Source organism: Eschrichtius robustus, chromosome 17, assembly GCF_028021215.1.
Source record: "Eschrichtius robustus isolate mEscRob2 chromosome 17, mEscRob2.pri, whole genome shotgun sequence".
Classification (NCBI taxonomy): domain Eukaryota; kingdom Metazoa; phylum Chordata; class Mammalia; order Artiodactyla; family Eschrichtiidae; genus Eschrichtius; species Eschrichtius robustus.
In genome coordinates this window covers 50,049,935-50,071,537 of record NC_090840.1, presented here as the reverse complement: position 1 = coordinate 50,071,537, position 21,603 = coordinate 50,049,935, and the positions used below count along the sequence as shown (strand labels likewise).

Below are 21,603 nucleotides of genomic sequence, written 5' to 3'. Positions count from 1 at the left end.
TGACGCAGCTGATCTGACAGTAGGCGGAGCTCAAGCAGTACTGTGAATGATGGGGAACAGCTGTAAATACAGATGAAGCTTTGCTGGCTCACCCACCGCTCACCTCCTGCTGTGCAGTCCTGTCCGTGGCCCGGGGATTGGGGACCCCTGCACTATAGCGTCTGCCTGTCCCCCACCTGCATTCCTAATAGCTTGAAAGTTTTCATCACCCAGCCATATTTTCACTGGCCCTTCTCACTCATACTAGAGCATTGCCCATCTGCTGGCAGTGAGCAAAGTAGCTCTGTATTTATTAAAACATACCCACAGTTTGGTTATCTTTTAAGGTTTTGGAGGTATAGGACAATTTTCATGAATAACATGTATGTTATTAACCTTAATTGCAACTTCTAGAAATAGAGCAATTTTATGTCTACCTTGAAAAATTGTGTCCTAATAGGGTGACTTTTACTGGAAAGCCTTCTAGATGAAAATAAATATATTTGAGAGCTGGGAATGACTTAGGTTTTGGAGGGGTAACTGAGAAGTAGGGTCAATAGTTGGTAAATAGAGGTGGAGGAGGAGTATTTAAGTTTAAAAAGTGCATATAAAAACTACCATGATCGTTTAACTTTGGAGAAGGGGATTACTTAATCAAATGCATGACAGATAAATGTAAATGAAAATTTTTTAAAAGCCTGCACTTCATCAAATAAAGTATGTTTAGCTTTTGTGTTCACAATCCCAAGAGGCTATAGCATTCAATGACAAGATAGTATTGTAAAGGGAGTAAATAGTTTTACTAATGATACTCATGTACAGAAACGAGGAGTCATGAAATATATCAATTCAGGACGCTGTTGATCACTGCAGCATTTACTTTGTAAAAATTCCACTTTCCCCCTGAAGAGTTGGCTTAGAGCCTAATGGGATAGTTCATTTTTCTCCAGGGCATTAGGTATAGGCCATTCCCAGCAACAAAACGTTGGACTTGATCTGATGTGGCAAGTCCTACCTTCTTGGAAGTAATGTATGCCTCTGGAACTAATGGAAAAACTTGGCATGGGAATTTGAGCAACAATTCTTATCTCTATAAATATCACAATTAATCACTTAATGTAGAGTGTCCTAAGAAAGCATTTGTGCAGGATACCACTCTGCTTTTTAAATGTTACTTTTCTTGCTCTCACATAAAAGAGAGATTATATCATTTAAAAGTTACTCAAGATTTATTCTTAGATCTGCAGCTTTGTTTAAGAGCTTTTCCAGAGGCAAAATGGTATTTCCTTTCTCTAAAAGAAAGGAAAGGGGACCGGAGAGGAGTTCCCCTTGATGAACTGAATATTTGGAATACTTGCATAAAACAGCAGAGTGTATGGCAGATCAACTGGTATATGTTTTCAAAGAAAACATAAATTTCTTATTTTAAAAGACCTAATGGATTCTTTATTAATACAATCAACTGGATAGGGAAACATAAAGCATAAAGTGACTTTTAACTGTATTTAAGAGTATGTTTTTTTTAAAAGAAAGACTTCTCCTTGGTAGTAAAAAAACATTGATGATAAGCATGTGCTGAACTAAACTATACCAAGATGTCTGGAGACAATAAGTTGGAGGAAACATGCTGTATATTAAAGAATAGAATAGTTAATCCATTATTATTGTGAATTAGAGTTTAAATTGGTACATTTGTATAAAACTGTAACCTGAGACATACTTTGTTTTATATACAGATGACAATTTTTGGAGTTCTGTTTAAATTTTGGCCTCAGTTTTGTGAGTTTAGGAAGAACTTAACTGATGAAAAAATTATGAGTGTTTTGGAGAGAAGACAAGAATATAGTAAGCAGAAAAAAAAATTGGTAGTCACAGAAGACGAAAAATTTGCAAAGGTGAGACAAGAATCATTTTGGGTTTAATCAAACTTTTAAAAGTTATGTGATACATGTAGAAGAATTTGGGCTGAGCAAAAATACAGAGAAGTTATAGAATACAGATTTTAGTGATTTTTAAAGCCTTCATTCAGAGGTTTCAGACTTGTTTTTGAATTTTAAAAAATTTATCTCAAATGTCATCTCTTCTATGTACCTCTCTTGGAGAACACTTTATATTGTCTTGTGAATAAGTTTTTGTATCTGTCTTTCTCACTGGACTGAGATCCTCAATTATACCATCTGTCTTATTAAAAACACTTCTACCACTATCCAGCACATGCTCAATTATAAATTATTGTTTACCAAATAAATATGGGAATGAATGAATGAATGAAAAAATATTATGTACTGGGAGCAGCATTTTCAATATTAAAATTAGAGAATGATATATTGACTGTGAAATTTACAAATATAAGTCATAAATTGTCCAGCCTGCCTATTTGTCTTTTAGTCTGTCCATTCATTTATCAATTCCTCTATCTTTATATTTACCTATTTTCCTTGACTTGAAAAGGGATAACAAGTAATGTATTTCATCTTATTTGTAAGTTTATCCCTATTCTGTTTTTTAAAAGAAATTTAAAAGATAATCTAAAGATATAAAAGTAATATAATTATAACACCCATATTTGCACAGGTCAAAATAAACAGTTAACATTTTCCTCATTTGCTTTTCATTTTTCCTTAAGAAGTGAAATACTGCAGAACAGTAAACTCTCTTAACTCCAGCCTTGAGTTCTATTACCCTCCCCATCTCCAAGAGCAACCATTAAGTTTGGGGTATGTTCTCCCAGCTCCTTTTTAAGATAGTGTTTTATATGGGTATATGGATTCATAAAAAATCCAGAGGACTATTTTGTATGTATTTTAACTTACGTAATGGTACCATATTTTATTAGTCTTCTCAGGCTACCATAGCAAAATATCAGAGACTGGATGGCTTAAACAACAGAAATTAATTTCCTCATAGTTCTGGAGACTAGAAGTCCCAGATCAAGGTGCCAGCTAATACGATTCTTGGTGAGACCTCTCCTCCTGGCTTGAAAATGGCCACCTTCTTGTTGTGTCCTCACAAGTTGGGGAGAAAAAGAGTTCTCTCTCTCTTCCTCTTCTTATAAAGCCACAATTTCTTTGGATTAGGACCCTACCCTTATGACCTCATTTAACCTTAAGTACCTCTTAAAGACCCTATCTCATGATACAGACACAGTGGAAGTTAGAACATCAACATATGAATTTGGGGAGACACAATTCGTTCCATAGCACATATTGTGCTTTCTACATCTTGCATTTTAAATTCAGTTTTGTCTTTTAATTCTACCCACACTGCTCTACTTAGATCTCATTTAATCAGTTTAATTGCTGCATTTCCATCATATGAATAAATATACTATTTTTATTTAACTATTTCTTTTTTTTTTTTTTTTAAGTTTTGGCTGCGTTGGGTCTTCATTGCTGCATACGGCCTTCCTCTAGTTGTGGTGAGTGGGGGCTGCTCTTCCTTGCTGTGCGTGGGCTTCTCATTGCGGTGGCTTCTCTTGTTGCCGAGCACGGGCTCTAGGTGCGAGGACTTCAGTAGTTGTGGCTCGCGGGCTCTAGAGCGCAGGCTCAGTAGTTGTGGCACACAGACTTAGTTGCTCCGCGGCATGTGGGATCTTACTGGACCAGGGATCGAACCTGTGTCCCCAGCATTGGCAGGAGGATTCTTAACCACTGCACCACCAGGGAAGTTCCTAACTATTTCTTTATTGTTGGATTTTTTTCAATTTTTACCATTACAAACAGCACTGCAGACAACATTCCTGTAAACGTCTTCACATTCACATGTATAAAAATGTTTTTGGAATGGCTGAGTAAGAGAGTATGAGCGTGTGTCAATCTATATATTCCTACTTCTCCCCATTTGGTTTGTTCAGACTTTGAAATTTTTGTCAGTCTGTTGATGACAAGTGGTATGTCATCATGCTGATGCATTTATTTACGTTCACCTAATTATTAGTAAGGTGGAACAACTTTTCACATGTTAACTATTCGGATATTTTGATCAGGATTGTAATGAACCTATAGGTCAGTTTGAGAATTGATGTCATAACAATACTGTGTCTTCTACTCCATGAACACAGTTTATCTCTGTTTAGTTATTCTTTCATTTCTCTCATCGATGATTTGTCATTTTCAGTGACAGGTCTTGAGTATATTTTGTGAAATTTATTCCAAAGTATTTCATATTCAAAATAATGCTATTGCTATTATATTTTTAAATTTCAAATTCCAAATTATTTTTTAGAAAAATTTTTATTTTGAAATAATTAACATTCACAGGAAGTTGCAAAGATAGTAGAGAAGTCCCATGTACCCATCACCCAGTTTTCCCCAGTGGCTACACCTTACATTAACTATATACAATAGTAAAATCAGGAAATTGATATTGATACAAGGTGTGTGTATAGTTCTATGCCATTTTGTCACATGTGTAGATTCAAGTAACCAACACTATATTCAAGATGCACCACAAAGATGTCCCTCATGACTATAAGTCATATCCATCCAATTACCCATTATAATGTCTGTTAGCCATGAATCTGTTCCCCATTTAGAAAATTTTGTCGTTTTGAGAATGTTATATAAATAGAATCATACAATATGTGACTCTTTGAGACTGGCAGTTTTCACTCTACATAAATACCCTTGAGATCCATCCACGTTGTTGTGTATATCCATAGTTCATCCTCTTTAATTGCCGGGTAGTGCTCTGTGGTACATTGTACCACATTTTAACCATTCACTCATTAGAGGACATTTGAGTTTGTTCCTGTTTTGGGCTATTACAATAAAATGCTAATGTAGTCACTCTTGCCTTCTTCTTCTCCTCCTTCTCCTCCTTCTTCTTATTCTTTTATTTGAGTGCTTTTATTTAATAATAGCTTTATTGAAATTTAATTCACATACCATAAAATTCACACTGTTAAAGTGTACAATTTTGTGGTTTTAGTATATTTACAGAGTTGTGCAACCATCACTACTACTTAATTTTAGAACATTTTCATCACCTCAAAAAGAAACTCTGTACCCATTAGCAGTCACTCCCCTTTACTCCTTCCCTCTCAGCCTCTGGAAGCCACTAATCTACTTTCTATATCTGGACATTTCATGTAAATTAAATCATATAGCATGTGGTCTTTTATGGCTGGCTTCTTTCACTTAGCATGATATTTTCAAGGTTCATCCATTTTGTAGCATGTTTCACTACTTTATTCTTCTTATGGCCGACTAATATTACACTATATGGCTGTACTACAGCTTGCTTATCCATTCATCAGTTAATGTACTTTTTGGCTATTATTAATAATGCTGCTATGAACATTCTGTACAACCTTAAGTATAGACATGTTTTAATTTTTCTTGGGACCTAGAAATTGAATTGATGGCTCCTTTTGAGGAACTGCCAAACTTCTCCCAAGCTACAGAACCATCTTGCTCTCTTGATTTTCACATAGTATATTTTTCCATTCCTTTACTTTACTGCCTACATCATTATATTTTAATTAAGTTTCCTGTAAACAGCATATAGTTGGGTCGTGGTGGTGTTTGATTTTTGTTTTTAGTCTACTCTACGAATCTCTGTTTATTAATTGGTGTATTTAGTCTGTGTATCTTTAATGTAATTATTGATACGTTAGTTCTTAAATCTGCCATTTTATTTTTTGTTTTATTTGTTCCCTGTTTCTTTTTTTCTGTTTCCTTTGTCTCGCATTCCTGTGGATTTACTTGAACATTTCTTAGAATATCATTTTGCTGTATCTCTGTTTGGATGTTTCAGTGGTTGCTTTAGATATCACATTATACATGCATAACTTATCGCAGTCTATTGGTGTTGACATTTTACCAGTTTGAGTCTAGAAACTACCTCCCTTTAAGTCTCTTTCCCCTCACCTGTTTATAATTATCCTAAATATTTCTCAACATATATTGAGAACCACATCAGACAATTGTATAATTTTTGCTTCAACCATCAAACATTAACCAGGAAGCTCAAGGTGAAAAGTCTACTGTATTTACCCTTGCTTTTGCTCTTGCTATTTTTCTTCCTTTTTGATGTTCCAAGATTATTATTTTCTTCTTTCTTTTTTCCCTGTAAGTAAGGTATTGTTTCTCACTTACTGCTTTCAAGATTCTTTTCTTTGTCTTTAGTTTTCAGAATTTTGATTATGATGTGTCTTGTGCAGATTTCTTGGGGTTGATTCTGTTTGAGCGTTACTCAAGTTCTTGAGTCTGTATGTTTATATCTTTTGCCAACTTTGGAAGAGGTGAATTTATATTCATATTATATATATGTGTGTATATATGTATATATACACTTTCTTTATGATCGATATTCGTGAACCCTTGGGTACCTTACAGCTTCATTTCTGAGAGATTTTTATTTTTTACAGTCTTTTTTTAAGCTCAGTAAACTGTCAATTTACACTGCCTTTTAAAATGTCTTTATGTTTCTGTTCTGAGTTCCTTTTTTTTTAACATCTTTATTGGAGTATAATTGCTTTACAATGGTGTGTTAATTTCTGCTTTATAACAAAGCGAATCAGCTATACATAAACATATATCCCCATACCGCCTCCCTCTTGTGTCTCCCTTCCACCCTCCCTATCCCACCCCTCTAGGTGGTCACAAAACACCGAGCTGATCTCCCTTGCTATGTGGCTGCTTCCCACTAGCTATCTATTTTACATTTGGTAGTGTATATATGTCAATGCCACTCTCTTACTTCATCCCAGCTTACCCTTTCCCCTCCCAGTGTCCTCAAGTCCATTCTCTACTTCTGCATCTTTATTCCTGTCCTGCCCCTAGGTCCTTCAGAATCCTTTTTTTTTTCTCTAATTAGATTCCATATATATGTTTAGCATATGGTATTTGTTTTTCTCTTTCTGACTTACTTCACTCTGTATGACAGACTCTAGGTCCATCCACCTAACTACAAGTAACTCAATTTCGTTTCTTTTTATGGCTGAGTAATATTCCATTGTATGTATGTGCCACATCTTCTTTATCCATTCATCTGTCGATGGACACTTAGGTTGCTTCCATGTCCTGGCTATTGTAAATAGAGCTGCAATGAACACTGTGGTACATGACTCTTTGAATTGTGGTTTTCTCAGGGTATATGCCCAGTAGTGGGATTGCTGCGTCGTATGGTAGTTCTATTTTTAGTTTTCTAAGGAACCTCCATACTGTTCTCCATAGTGGCTGTGTCAATTTACATTCCCACCAACAGTGCAAGAGGGTTCCCTTTTCTCCACACCCTCTCCAGCATTTATTGTTTGTAGATTTTTTGATGATGGCCATTCTGACCGGTGTGAGGTGATACCTCATTGTAGTTTTGATTTGCATTTCTCTAATGATTAGTGATGTTGAACATCCTTTCATGTGTTTGTTGGCAATCTGTATTATCTTCTTTGGAGAAATGTCTATTTAGGTCTTCTGCCCATTTTTGGATTGGGTTGTTTGGTTTTTTTGATATTGAGCTGCATAAGCTGCTTGTAAATTTTGGAGACTAATCCTTTGTCAGTTGCTTCATTTGCACATATTTTCTCCCATTCTGAGGGTTGTCTTTTCATCCTGTTTATGGTTTCCTTTGCTGTGCAAAAGCTTTTAAGTTTCATTAGGTCCCATTTGTTTATTTTTGGTTTTATTTCCATTTCTCTAGGAGGTGGGTCAAAAAGGATCTTGCTCTGATTTATGTCATAGAATGTTCTGCCTATGTTTTCCTCTAAGAGTTTTATAGTGTCTGGCCTTACATTTAGGTCTTCAATCCATTTTGAGTTTATTTTTGTGTGTGGTGTTAGAGAGTGTTCTGATTTCATTCTTTCACATGAAACTGTCCAGTTTTCCCAGCACCACTTATTGAAGAGGCTGTCTTTTCTCCATTGTATATTCTTGCCTCCTTTATCAAAGATAAGGTGACCATATGTGCATGGGTTTATCTCTGGGCTTTCTATCCTGTTCTTTTGATCTGTATTTCTGTTTTTGTGCCAGTACCATACTGTCTTGATTACTGTGGCTTTGTAGTATAGCCTGAAGTTAGGGAGCCTGATTCCTCCAGCTCCATTTTTCTTTCTCAAGATTGCTTTGGGGGCTTCCCTGCTGGCGCGGTGGTTAAGAATCCGCCTGCCAATGCAGGGTACACGGGTTTGAGCTCTGGTCCGGGAAGATCCCACATGCTGCGGAGCAGCTAAGCCTGTGTGCCACAACTACTGAGCCTGCACTCTAGAGCCCACGAGCCACAACTACTGAAGCCCACGAGCCACAACTACTGAAAGCCCACATGCCTAGAGCCCGTGCTCTGCAACAGGAGAAGCCACTGCAATGAGAAGCCCATGCACTGCAATGAAGAGTAGCCACCACTCGCTGCAAGTAGAGAAAGCCTGCGCACAGCAATGAAGACCCAACTCAGCCAAAAATAATAAATATATTAAAAATAAATAAAGTACAAAAAAAAGATTGCTTTGGCGATTCGGTGTTCTGAGTTTCTGCATTTATGATTTGGAGTATTTCATATATGAAAATGTTTGTGTAGGGATATTTTATCCACTTTGGGCTCCTATGTTAGAGTTTTCCTCTGATTCATGATTAGATTTCTTGGAGAGTAGTGTCATCAGCTAAAATATTGGAGTTCTCATTTTCTGTTTTATTCTTGTAATGGTTTTATATGCATATAACCTGCCACTTTCTGCTCATTTTGAGATGTCTTATATTTTCATCAACCACCAATAATAGGGAGCAGTCAGAACTCTTATACACTGTGGATGGGAGTGTACACTGATAGTCACTTTAGAAAACAATTTGACTTTATCCAGTAAATTAAAAGATGCACTTAGCCTTCAACTTATCAAATCTACTTGAATAATTCATGGACACAAATATCAGGAGATATATCCTAGAATAATTCATGGACACAAATATCAGGAGACATGCACATGGTTTATAGCACCCATGCTTTCTATAGCAAAAAATCAGAAGCTGTTCAAATGTCTATTAACAGGGGATTGGAAAAACAAATTCATGTAGTAGAACACTGTGCTGTGATGGAAAACAAATTAACTATAACCACAATAATAAACATAGATATATAGCGGGAGTATAATGTTGAGTGAAAAAGTTGCAAATGAATAGAACCAGTCAATTCTGCTTATATAAAGTTAAAATTCATATAAAACTAATCAATACAAATGTGGGAAACTATAAATAAGAAAAAGGGGGCTTCCCTGGTGACGCAGTGGTTGAGAATCTGCCTGCCAATGCAGGGGACACGGGTTCGAGCCCTGGTCTGGGAAGATCCCACATGCCGTGGAGCAACTGGACCCGTGAGGCACAGTTGCTGAGCCTGCGCGTCTGGAGCCTGTGCTCCGCAGCAAGAGAGGCCGCGATAATGAGAGGCCCATGCATCACGATGAAGAGTGGCCCCCACTTGCCGCAACTAGAGAAAGCCCTCGCACAGAAAAGAAGACCCAACACAGCCATAGATAGATAAATAGATAAATAAATAAATAAATAAATAAATAAATAAACCCAAAGTTAAAAAAAAAAAAGGAATGATAAACATACAAAATTCAGTATAGCGGTTACCTTCATGGGTTGGGTGGAGATAGATGATGGGATTGGAGAGTGACACAAAGGGGAACAGAGGTACTGGTGATAACTGCATTTCTTAAGCTTTGGTGGTATTGTTGTTATTCATATCTTATGTGAGTGTTATAAATGTTTTTATAAGTATTTAATATATAATAACATTTTCATATGAATGATGCTACAAAAAATTATCACATTTTCAGAAGCTTATCTTTGGTTGATGTATTCTATCATCTGGAGGTTGAGGGTATTTCCAGTACCCTCAGGGAATGAGAATCAGGGAAGACATAAGAGCGAGAAAATAGGAAGAGGTGTCTGCAAAATCTTGCTTCTACTGAATCAGTTCTTCACAATGTGGCTTCACATATTTTTGTTGATGTATTGTGAGTTATTTAACCATGGAGCCAATATATACACATATATATCCCATGTATGGAAATGAAATGTTATTAAACTTAAATATAATTATTGTTGGATTATTTATTTTAACAATTTCTGCAATTATTTCCCTTCCAGTGGTTTAGGTGATAAATGATAGATCAAATAATACAAAAGCTGATTTCCCCCTCAAACCAACTATGCATCTGGCCCAATCTATGTAATCTGACTAAAAACAGAGTTCACTAAATAAAAATCCTCTCATTTACCTTCTCCAGTCCCTTGAGGCAAGTCCATGTCTGACTGAGCTGCATGAATGTGATGCTAAGTTGGTAGGCTCAGGAAGGAAATATATTTGAAGGGTTGATGTAGGGAGAAAAAATAGAATGTTGTCTAACATGTATGCTTGGAGCTCTTTCCTGATTCCACCTGTGGCACATGAATAACTTCACCAATCAGATGAGTCTCACGTGAGTCTGCTGCATTTTCTACTAATGTGGCCTAAATAGTCTCTCAAAAGAGCCTCCCCTCCTCATCCTTTTCTTCCTTCTTTCACCAGACTTTTCCTGATCATCTACTACATAGAGTTTTATTGATCATCTATTCATATTGATCCCTACTACATATGCTAGGGATATGAATATAATTTACATATAGTGTAAGGATAGATAGATACACACATACACTTAACTGAAAAGAATATAAACAAAAACTGAAATCCCAGAAAATGAGGAATTAATTATTTGTGGGGGAAAGGTAAAGGATCTCAAAGAAAAGGTAAATTTGAGTTAGTCTTAAATAGTAGGATTTTAACAAATGGTTCTAAATATATACTTATTGAATAAAGAATATAGAAGTAAGGAGGATATAAAGATCTCTTACTGTATCCTAAACACTTATGAAGAACTTCACAGTTCTCTCAGTGTCATCCCAGGTATTTTCAGTTTGCTTAGATATATGGTAAACATATTGTCTGAAACAAAAGTTGAAACATACAGTGTGATGAGGGTAGAGAAAATCTGCAATTGCTGCTTCTCCAGAAAATCCAGAATGTATGTTTATATCGTCCATATTATACTTCAGTTATGGAAATGCAAATGTCCTTAAGTGATCTTCTGATCTGTCCATATCTGTCAACTGGTAACTGCTAACAGGGTTAGGTACAAATATTGACGTTCATTTTGTAGGGTGAATAATCCTAAAGAAAACATAGGAATTCTACTTTTGAATATTCTTATTTTACACAATAAACATATTGCCATCATTTATTAGTAACTACAAATTTCGCACATGCACTTATTTTAACACGGAAAGTGTAAGCTAAGGAAGACCAGTAGAGTCGACATTTGTTCCAGGATTTCATTGTCAATGAAGACGTATGAGGAAATGTTGGAAAAAGTGAATATGGGAAACTCATAAATTTTTTTTGTAATGTAAAAATGTATCCTCTGGGCTTCCTTGGTGGCGCAGTGGTTGAGAATCTGCCTGCCAATGCAGGGGACACGGGTTCGAGCCTTGGCCTGGGCAGATCCCACATGCCGCGGAGCAACTAAATCCCGTGAGCCACAACTACTGAGCCTGCGCATTTGGAGCCTGTGCTCTGCAACGGGAGAGGCCGCGACAGTGAGAGGCCCACGCACCGCGATGAAGAGTGACCCCCGCTTGCCGCAACTAGAGAAAGCCCTCGCACAGAATCGAAGACCCAACACAGCCCAAAAAATAAATTAATTAATTAATTTTTAAAAAAATGTATCCTCTGAAAAAAACCACTCACTATGAAAAACATTGGATTTCCCTAGGTAACCATGGGCATGACTCGTAACCCTCTTAACCTCAAATTCATCTATCAACTAATGGTGATAATATTAATCTCATATGATTTGAAAGGGATTCATTGAAATGATATGAATAAAAGAACATGTAAGGTATTTCACTATACAATTGTAAGGTATCATTTGATCTGAGACAATATAGTATAGTGATTAGGAGTGCAGTTTCTAGAGTCAGACTGCCTGGTTTTGAATCCTAGCCTTATCATTGATCAGTTCTAATATCTCAGGGAAACCACTTCACTTCCCAAAACCTCATTTTTTTTTTTCAGGAAAATGGAAATAGTAATAGAACTCACATCACAGGGTAGAATTAAATATAGTATGTGGAGAATAATACATGTCATACAGTAAATGTTAGTTATTATCTTTTTAATATTGTAGCAGTAATTGGCCTTCTTTATAATAAAAATACTAATATCAATTATATCCTTCATTTCTCATTCTTATAAAGGAATCAAATGAAACTAGGTAATCTGAAGAAAGTTATGACAGGAGAAACAATCTCATGGAAAACTTTCATGTAGTTTAATATCAAGTACTTAAAATGAACAGTGGCAAATTCATTAACAAAGGATCAATAAAAATTTTTACATTTTAAATGGCAAAAAACAAGGTTAAAAGACAAATTGGGAAAACATAAAGTGTATGATATGTTATAAAAATAAATCATAAATACTCAACAAAAAAATAGGGCAAAGGGCATCAACAGGCAATTCTCAAAAGAAATACAAATGATTAAAAGCATTAAAAGGTGTTCAACCTCACTAGTAACCAAAGACATGCAGACTGGCAAAGAAGAAAATATCCAGTGTTGGTTGAGGGTATGAGGAAGAGGCCTGCAAATTCATGCGTTATTGGAGAAAGTGTAAAATGGTGCTTTGTTTCTGAAGGGCAGTTTGACAACTTTTATTGTTTAAAATGTTCATTCTTTTTAATCCGGCAGATAGACTTCTAAACATTTATTCTAAAGGAGAGAATTTTTAAAAAGCAGAAAGATGTTTGTATACAGCATTGTTTATAATAGTAAAAATTTTAAATGACTTAAATTTCAGGTATTGGTTAAATCATCTATGGTACATTCCTTTACTAGAATATTATTCACCTGCTGAACTGATAATGTAGTTTATTCTTTAATCATTCAACAAATATTTGAGTGTATAAGACCATTCAGGGCTTCTCTGGTGGCACAGTGCTTAAGAATCCACCTGCCAATGCAAGGGACACTGGTTCAAGCCCTGGTCTGGGAAGATCCCACATGCTGTGGAGCAACTAAGCCCGTGTGCCACAACTACTGAGCCCACGTGCCACAACTACTGAAGCTCGCGTGCCTAGAGCCCATGCTCCGCAACAAGAGAAGCCACCGCAATGAAAAGCCCGTGCACAGCAAGGAAGAGTAGCCCCCGCTCGCTGCAACTGGAGAAAGCCCATGCGCAGCAATGAAGACCCAACACAGCCAAAAATAAAATTAAATAAATAAAATTTTTTAAAAAGACCATTCATCCAGTGAAAATGATGATGTAATTTATGCATTCCATCATCCAACAAATATTTAAGTATATACTCTGTGTTCTGCAGTAGGCATACTTGGTGAATGATACAAAGACCCTGCCCTTATATTCCTGTTCTTTCTTTATTCACAGAGAAATGTTTTCATGATATTTTTCATGAAAAAGCAGATTTTAAAAGAGCTTGTATAGGGTGATTCCATTTATATGAAATTTAGGTAATAAAATATCAATATTCAAGTTATAGATTATATCTAAGCATTTGTCTACTGAGAAGTTTGGATGGATGTTCATGAAAATGTTTGTAGTGGTTTTTCTTGGAAGCCAGAATTTGGGGGTGATGATTACATTCTACTTTGTAATTTCTCTCATTTATTTTTTAATATTTTTATATTAGTATGAAAGAAATTAAAGATCATAACAATAGAATATGTCATATTCATGACATTGACTTGATGAAACCTTGTGGTGTGGTGCTTACCACAAAATATTTTTTCATATAATGTTATGACTTCTGAACTGTAAGATTATGTTAATATAGTGTTACCCCTTTTTTGGAATAATTTAATTTAATATAATTACAGGATGGAATCAAACAATATCCAAGTACTTCAGGATCTGCTATCAAAACAGCCACTTTAATCAGTGACCCAGGTTTAGGCCTGCAAGCATACGGCCGACAGGTAAGCAGGAAAGATATCACTTCTTCTGTAGAGCATTGGATAGCAGAATGCAATAACTGAGTCATTTTATAGTAGTAAAGTTGTGTTTGTTTGAAAATGAGGCTAAAATTATATCACCAAGAGAGATTGGAAGAGAATTTTCTTAGCCTTCAGAGAACATTAAAATTTCAGCTGATCCTGGACAACATAATCAGGGGAAATGATTTCTTGATACATATGAAGAATATTTTAGTGGCAGAAGTTGAAATAACTATCTTATTGGAAAAGAGATAATGATATAGAATAAGAGAATATATATAGGTTGATATCTTCTTGGGTCAAGAAAAGAAAGCATGTCACATTCTAGTTTCAGTTTTTTAAATCTTTAAAGTGGTCATAAAATTGACTAATACATCATCATCAACTAATACATGTAGAGTTTTTTTTTTTTTTTATGGCTGTGTTGGGTCTTCGTTTCTGTGCGAGGGCTTTCTCTAGTTGTGGCAAGCGGGGGCCACTCCTCATCGCGGTGCGCGGGCCCCTCACTATCGTGGCCTCTCGTTGCGGAGCACAGGCTCCAGACGCGCAGGCTCAGTAATTGTGGCTCACGGGCCCAGTTGCTCCGCGGCATGTGGGATCTTCCCAGACCAGGGCTCGAACCCGTGTCCCCTGCATTGGCAGGCAGATTCTCAACCACTGCGCCACCAGGGAAGCGCACATGTAGAGTTTTTATGTTTATACTTACATGTATAACATACATTAATATTATGTCCCAGTAATTTCATAAGTTTATGTCCATTTTTAAAGACTGGTATTGAAATTGTTTGTATCATAGGATAATACTAGCTTAAGAAACAATCTTTTTGATACTTGAGAATGTCAAATGTGTTCGGCTACCCAGCTAAGATAACCAATAGACTACAAAGCTATTATTAAGAGAAATGTCCAATTTTGTGGAACCGTATATTGAAAAAGACATGTCTAAAAGTGTGTGATACCTAATAATGCCATTTGGAAGTACATTTATTAGCAAACAACTAGCATTAAGTTTCAGAAACACTGTGTAAAAATAAAGGGAGGAGATGTGGAATTAGAGATACTAGGCTTCTAATTTTTACTCTGTCACTCACAAGTCAGTATTACTTTGAAGCCTAAAAAAAAAATCACTTCTCCTTTGAGCCTGTTTCCTTATCTGTTAAAGAGAAAGAGAGAGAAAGGAATGATGATGATGATGATGATGATGATGATTATGATGGTGATATCCTGTCATATATCTCAAGACTTTTGTAAGAAACTAAAAAGCTTTTGGAAACCAAAAGCATTTTATAAATATAAATTATTATTATTATTATTGCTATTAAGGTACACATGTTGAATTACTCTAGTAATTGGTAAAATAATAATACACTATGATTTTGCAAGTGTGGCTGCTCTGTATATGCATCTGTTTCAGGTAGATTTTGCACACTGAAGAATGGTAATTGATCCAAAAGCATAACTACCCCCCCAAAAAAAACTTGGATCTTTCCTAAGCACCTAAATTCATAGTCAAATTGACTGTATAAATGTGACTGAATAGCTGTCAAGAAAGCTATAAAACTTTTTCAACATTGATTCACTGAGAAATAGTACACGAAAACACTCACATCCCTGCCCCACCAACCTAGGGCCAGGGAGTTTAAAAATTTACATCAAGGGCCTAGACAGCCCCAAGACCACAGCAGCCCCACAGCCAGCTGTAAGACCTAACCCACCAACTGGTAGACCAGCACCATCCTGGGATGCCCTGGGTCATAGCCCCACCAATCAGCAAGCCTACATTAGCTCCAAAACCAGTCTCATGACCCAGTCCTGCCAACCGGTGGACCAAGACCAGGACTTCCCTGACCTTGCAGCCAGCTGTGCCAGGACCTAGCCCCCCTACCAGTGGCTGACAGCCCCTACACAAGGCAGGTCCTGGCAACCAACCAGACGGGGCCAGCCACACCTACCAGCACACCTGTAGCAGTCAGCCTGTCACAACAGAAGGACCCAGGCAGTCCACAGAGAGAGCATCCCTAAATCATATAGGTCTGGTGACCAGACAGGAGTGCACTTCTGACCCCATAGTATGTTTCCTACATAAGACCACTTCTCTAATATCAGGAAACATAACCAACCTACAAAATGCATAGAAATAAAACTGAATAGGCAAAATGAGGTGACAAAGAAATATGTTCCAAACAGAGGAATAAGATAAAACTCCAGAAGAAGAACTAGTGGAGATAAGCAATCTACTCAATAAAGAGTTTAAGATAATGATCATGAAGATGCTCAAAGAACTTGGGAGAAGAATGGATGAACAGAGTTAGAAGTTTTTAACAGAGTTAGAAAATATAAAGATGAACCAAACAGAGCTGAAGAATGCAATAACTGAAATTAAAAATACTCTAGAAGAAATCAACAAAATGATACAGAGGAACAGATCAGTGAACTGAAAGACAGAATAGTGGAAATCACTGAAGTGGAAAAGAAAAAAGAAAAAAAATGTGTTAATGAGGACAGTTTAAGAAACTTCTGGGACAACATCAACCACACTAACATTCACATTATAGGGGTCCCAGAAGGAGAAGAAAGAGAGAGAAAGGGGTGGAGAACTTATTTGAACACATAATAGCTGAAAATTTCCCAACCTGGGAAAGGAAACAGACATCCAGGTCTGGGAAGCACAGAGAGTCCCAAACAGGATCAAATCAAAGAGGACTGTAACAAGACACATTCTATTTAAAATGGCAAAAATTAGGCCTTTCCCACCTTCTGAGATGGCTTGCGCTCTGTCTGTGGAATGTGTTTCTCCCAAGGCCACTCTCACCTTCTGAGATGGCCCACATTCTGTCTGTGGAGTGTGTTTCTCTCTAAATAAACCCACTTCTTACCTAAAATAAAATAAAATAAAATGGCAAAAATTAAACATAAAAAGAGACTATTAAAAGCATCAAGGAAAAAGCAACAAGTTATGTACAAGTGAACTCGCATTAGGCTATCAGCTGACTTTTCAGCAGCAACTCTACAGGCCAGATGGGAATGGCATGATATATTTAAAGTGATGAAAGGGAAAACCTACAACCTACCCAACAAGGCTTTCATTCAGATTTGAAGGAGATATCAAAAGTTTTACAGAAAAGCAAAAGTTAAAAGAGTTTAGCACCACGAAACCAACCTTACGAGAAATGTTAAAGGGACTCCTCTACATGGAAAAGAAAAGGCCACAGCTAGAAATGTGAAAATTACAAAAGGAAAAATACCATTGTTAAAGGCAAATATATAGTAAAGGTAGTGTATTAACCACTTATAAAGCTAGTAGGAAAGTTAAAAAATAAAAGTCATAAAATCATCTATAGCCATAATATGTAGTTAAGGGATACAAAAAACAAAATGATGTAAAATATGGAGTCATAACTAGTAAATTTGGAGGGAGCAGTAAAAAAATGAAGGGTCATTAAAATGCATTTGATCTTAAGAGATCAGCAACATAAGATAAACATATATAGAGAGAGATTGCTATATATAAACTTCATGGTAACCACAAACCAAAAATCTATAACAGGTACACACTCAAAGAGAAAAAGAAATACAAACATAACATTAAGGTAGTCATAAAATAAAAAGGGAAGAGAACAAAAGAAGAAGAAAGGAAAGAAAATGAACTACAAAACAACCCCAAAACAAATAATAAAATGGCAATAAAAACATACCAATCAAAAATTACTTTTGATTGGGAGATCAAGATGGCAGAGTAGGAGGATGCTGAACTCAGGTCCTCCACGAACACATCAAAAATACATCTACTTGTGAGAACAAACTAGATTTGCAGAAAGACAGTTCTACAACCAAGGCTGTAAGAAAAGATCTACAGAGTCAGGTAGGAAGTGAGGGGAAGCTATCAGGTCAGGACCTGCACCCCTAGAAGGAGACACAGAAGAGGAGGGGGATATCATGGGCTCAGAGATCCTCCCTGGGGAGTAAGGGGTTCAACTTACATATTGGGAACCCCAGCTCTGAGACCCAACATCAGGAAGACAAGTCCCCTTAGCTGGTTTGAAAACCAGCAGGACTTACTGGAGGGCTGTAAGAAACCTAGACTCCACTCATGCTTGCTTACTCACAAAACAAGGTGGAGGAAGCAGATTGAAACTACCCAGGGCTCTGGCCAGTTTCCCATGGCCATCCCAGCACATGCCCCAGCCTGCACTAGGAACCTGCTCTGGCCCCTCTTTGTTTGGTGCTCTTTCCCTCTAAGGTGAAGGTGCCATTGTCAGGAGGGAGGAGACTGCACACTTAGAGGGAAAGGAACCAGCTCAGACCTGATCCTCAGTGCTTCTGCTCCAGCAACTTTGGACCCACCCCCACCCCTGACAGGGTGGTGATGGACACTGAGCATAGGAGAGGCCCTTGCTTATACCTGGTGCTGGCTGCAGTCCACAAAGGTGATAGCTGCCACAGCAACCTGGGGGAAGACGTGACCTGTGCTCACTTCATATCCAGCTCTCCCACCAAACCACTGGGCACATGATGACTGCATAGGGACACTCCCGTAAAAGGACACACCTTCAAGACCAGGATAGGTAAACTGTTTCACCTAATTTCATAGAGATATAAAAAGTTAAAATGAGAAGACAGAGGAATTTGTCTCAAATGAAAGAACAAGAAAAAACTCTGAAAAAAAAATGAAACAGATAAATAATTTACCACATAGAGAGTTTATAGCATTAGTAATAAGAATGTTCACTGAACTTGTGAAAATAATGGAAAACACAGTGAACATTTTAACAAGGGACTAGAAAATGTAAAAAAGGACCAGTCAGAGCTGAAGAATACAGTGCCTAAAATGAAAAACACACTAGAAGTGATTAACAGGAGACTATGTGATACAAAAGAATGCATAAGTGACCTGGAAGAGAGAAAAATGAAAATCACCCAATAAGAACAAGAAAAAGAAAACCACAATTTTTAAATGAGGACAGTTTAAGGGACCTCTAAGACAACATCAAGTGTACTAACATTCACATTATATGGGTCCCAAAACGAGAAGAGAGAAAGGGATTGAAAATGTGTATCATGAAATTATGGCTCAAAATTTCCCAAACCTGAAGAATGAAATAGATATACAGATATAGGAAACACAGAGGGTCCCAAACAAGATGAACCCCAAGAGACCCACACCAAGACATCATAATTAAATTGGCAAAAGTTAACAATAAGGAGAAAATTTTAAAGGCAGCAAGAGAAAAAAACGTCACATACAACCCCATAAGGCAATCAACTAATTTTTCTGCAGGAAGTTTGCTGGCCAAAAGGGAAATACATGATATATTTAAAGTGCTGAAAGGGAAACACCTACAACCTGGGATAATCTGCCCAGAAAGTTTATCATTCAGAACTGAAGGAGAGATAAAGAACTTATCAAACAAACAAAAACTGAAAGAGTTTCTCAATACGAAACTGGCCCTAAAAGGAGTGTTTAAGGGTCTTCTCTAAGAGGAAATAAAAGGCTACAACAAGAAGAGTTTATAGAAAAGGAAAAATCCCACTAATAAAGTCAAATATATAGTAATGGCTGTGGATCAACCACCTAAATAAGCTAGTATGAAGATTAAAAGACAAAACTTGTAAAATCAACTATAACTAAATAAACGGGATAATCATGAAGATGTTAACTATGAAATCAAAAACACAAAACGTGGGGGAGGGGAGTAAAAAATGTAGAGCTTTTAGAATATGTTTGAACTTAAATGACTATCAGTTTAAGACAAATAGATATAGTTTTACATCAACATATATGAACCCCATTAAAACCACAAATCAAAAACCCACAATTGATACACAGAAATTGGAGAGAAAGGAACACAAGCATACCACTAAAGAAAATCATCAAACCACAAGAGAATAAACTAAAAGAAGAAGAAATGAAAAGATAAGAACTACAGAAACAATCAGAAAACAAGTAACAAAATAAGTACATACTTATCAATAATCACTTTAAATGTCAATGGACTAGATACTCCAATGAAAAGTCATAGGGTGGCTGATTGGATTAAAAAAAAATCCAGCTACATGTTGCTTACAAGAGATTCATATCAGAGCTCAAGACACACAGATTGAAAGTGAGGGTATGGAAAAAGAAATTTCATGCAAATGGAAATGACAAATTTCCAGTAACAATACTCAGACAAAATAAACTTTAAAATAAAGACTATAACAAAAGAAAGAGCATTATATAATGATAAAAGAATCAATACAAGAAGAGAACAGTATACGCGTTAACATATATGCACCCAATACAGGAGCACCTAAATATATAAAGCAAATATTAACAGACCTAAAGGGAGAAATTGACAATAATATAATAATAGTAGGAGTAGTCCACTTACATCAATGGACGGATCATCCAGAAAGAAAATCAGTATGGCATAAGTGGTCTTAAATAACACAATAGACCAGTTGGACTTAATAGATATCTACAGGACATTACATCCTAAAACAGTAGAATACACATTCTTTTTGAGCGCACATGGAACATTCTCAAGGATAGATCACATGTTAGGCCACAAAACAAGTCTCAACAAATTTAAGAGGATAGAAATTATATCAAGCATTTTCTCCAACAAATGTTATGAAACGAGACTAAACAACAATCTACTAAACAACAATCTACTAAAAAACCAATGGGTCAATGAAGAAATCAAAGAAGAAACTAGAAAATACCTCCAGATAAATGAAAATGGAAATGCAACACTCAAAACTGTATGGGATGCAAAGACACATTAATCAAAACAGCGTGGTATTGGCACAAAAACAGACATATGGATGGATGGAACAGAATAGAGAGCTCAGAAATAAACCCACACACCTATGGTCAATTAATCTTTGACAAAGGAGGCAAGGATATACAATGGGAAAAAGACAGTCTCTTCAGCAGGTGCTGTTGGGAAAGTTGGACAGTCACATGTGAACCAATGAAGTTAGAACACACCCTCACACCGTACACAAAAATAAACTCAAAATGGCTTAAAGACTTAAACATAAGACACCATAAAACTCCTAGAAGAGATCATAGGCAAAACATTCTCTGACATAAATCATAGCAATGTTTTCTTAGGTCAGTCTCCCAAGACAATAGAAATAAAAGCAAAAATAAACAAATTGGAGTGAATCAAACTGACAAGCTTTTGTATGGCAAAGGAAACCACAAACAAAAGGAAAAGACAACCTATGGAATGGGAGAAAATATTTGCAAATGATGCAACCAACAAAGGCTTAACTTCTAAAATATACAAACAGCTCATACAACTCAACAACAAAAAAACAAACAACCCAATTGAAAAATGGGCAGAAAACCTAAACAGACATTTCTCCAAAGAAGACATACAGATGACCAACAGGCACATGAAAAGATGCTCAACATCTCTAATTATTAGAGAAATGCAAATCAAAACGGCAATGAGGTACCACCTCGCACGAGTCAGAATGGCCATCATTTTAAAAAATCTACAAATAACAAATGCTGGAGAGGGTGTGGAGAAAAGGGAACCCTCCTACACTGTTGGGGGGAATGTAAATTGGTACAACCACTATGGAAAACAGTATGGGGTTTCCTCAAAAAACTAAAAATAGAGTTGCCATGTGATCCAGCAATCCCACCTCT

General features: G+C 36.5%; 1 protein-coding gene across 1 annotated transcript in view; it reads left to right on the top strand.

Moving 5' to 3' along the window:
* The window catches only part of RGS22 (regulator of G protein signaling 22), a 168,269-nt gene that overhangs the window by 130,710 nt on the left and 15,956 nt on the right, over positions 1-21,603 (top strand). The window contains exons 23-24 of the mRNA XM_068525488.1: positions 1,716-1,874; positions 13,842-13,940. Coding sequence (XP_068381589.1) covers positions 1,716-1,874; positions 13,842-13,940 — 258 coding nt within the window. The remainder of the gene's footprint in view (positions 1-1,715; positions 1,875-13,841; positions 13,941-21,603) is intronic.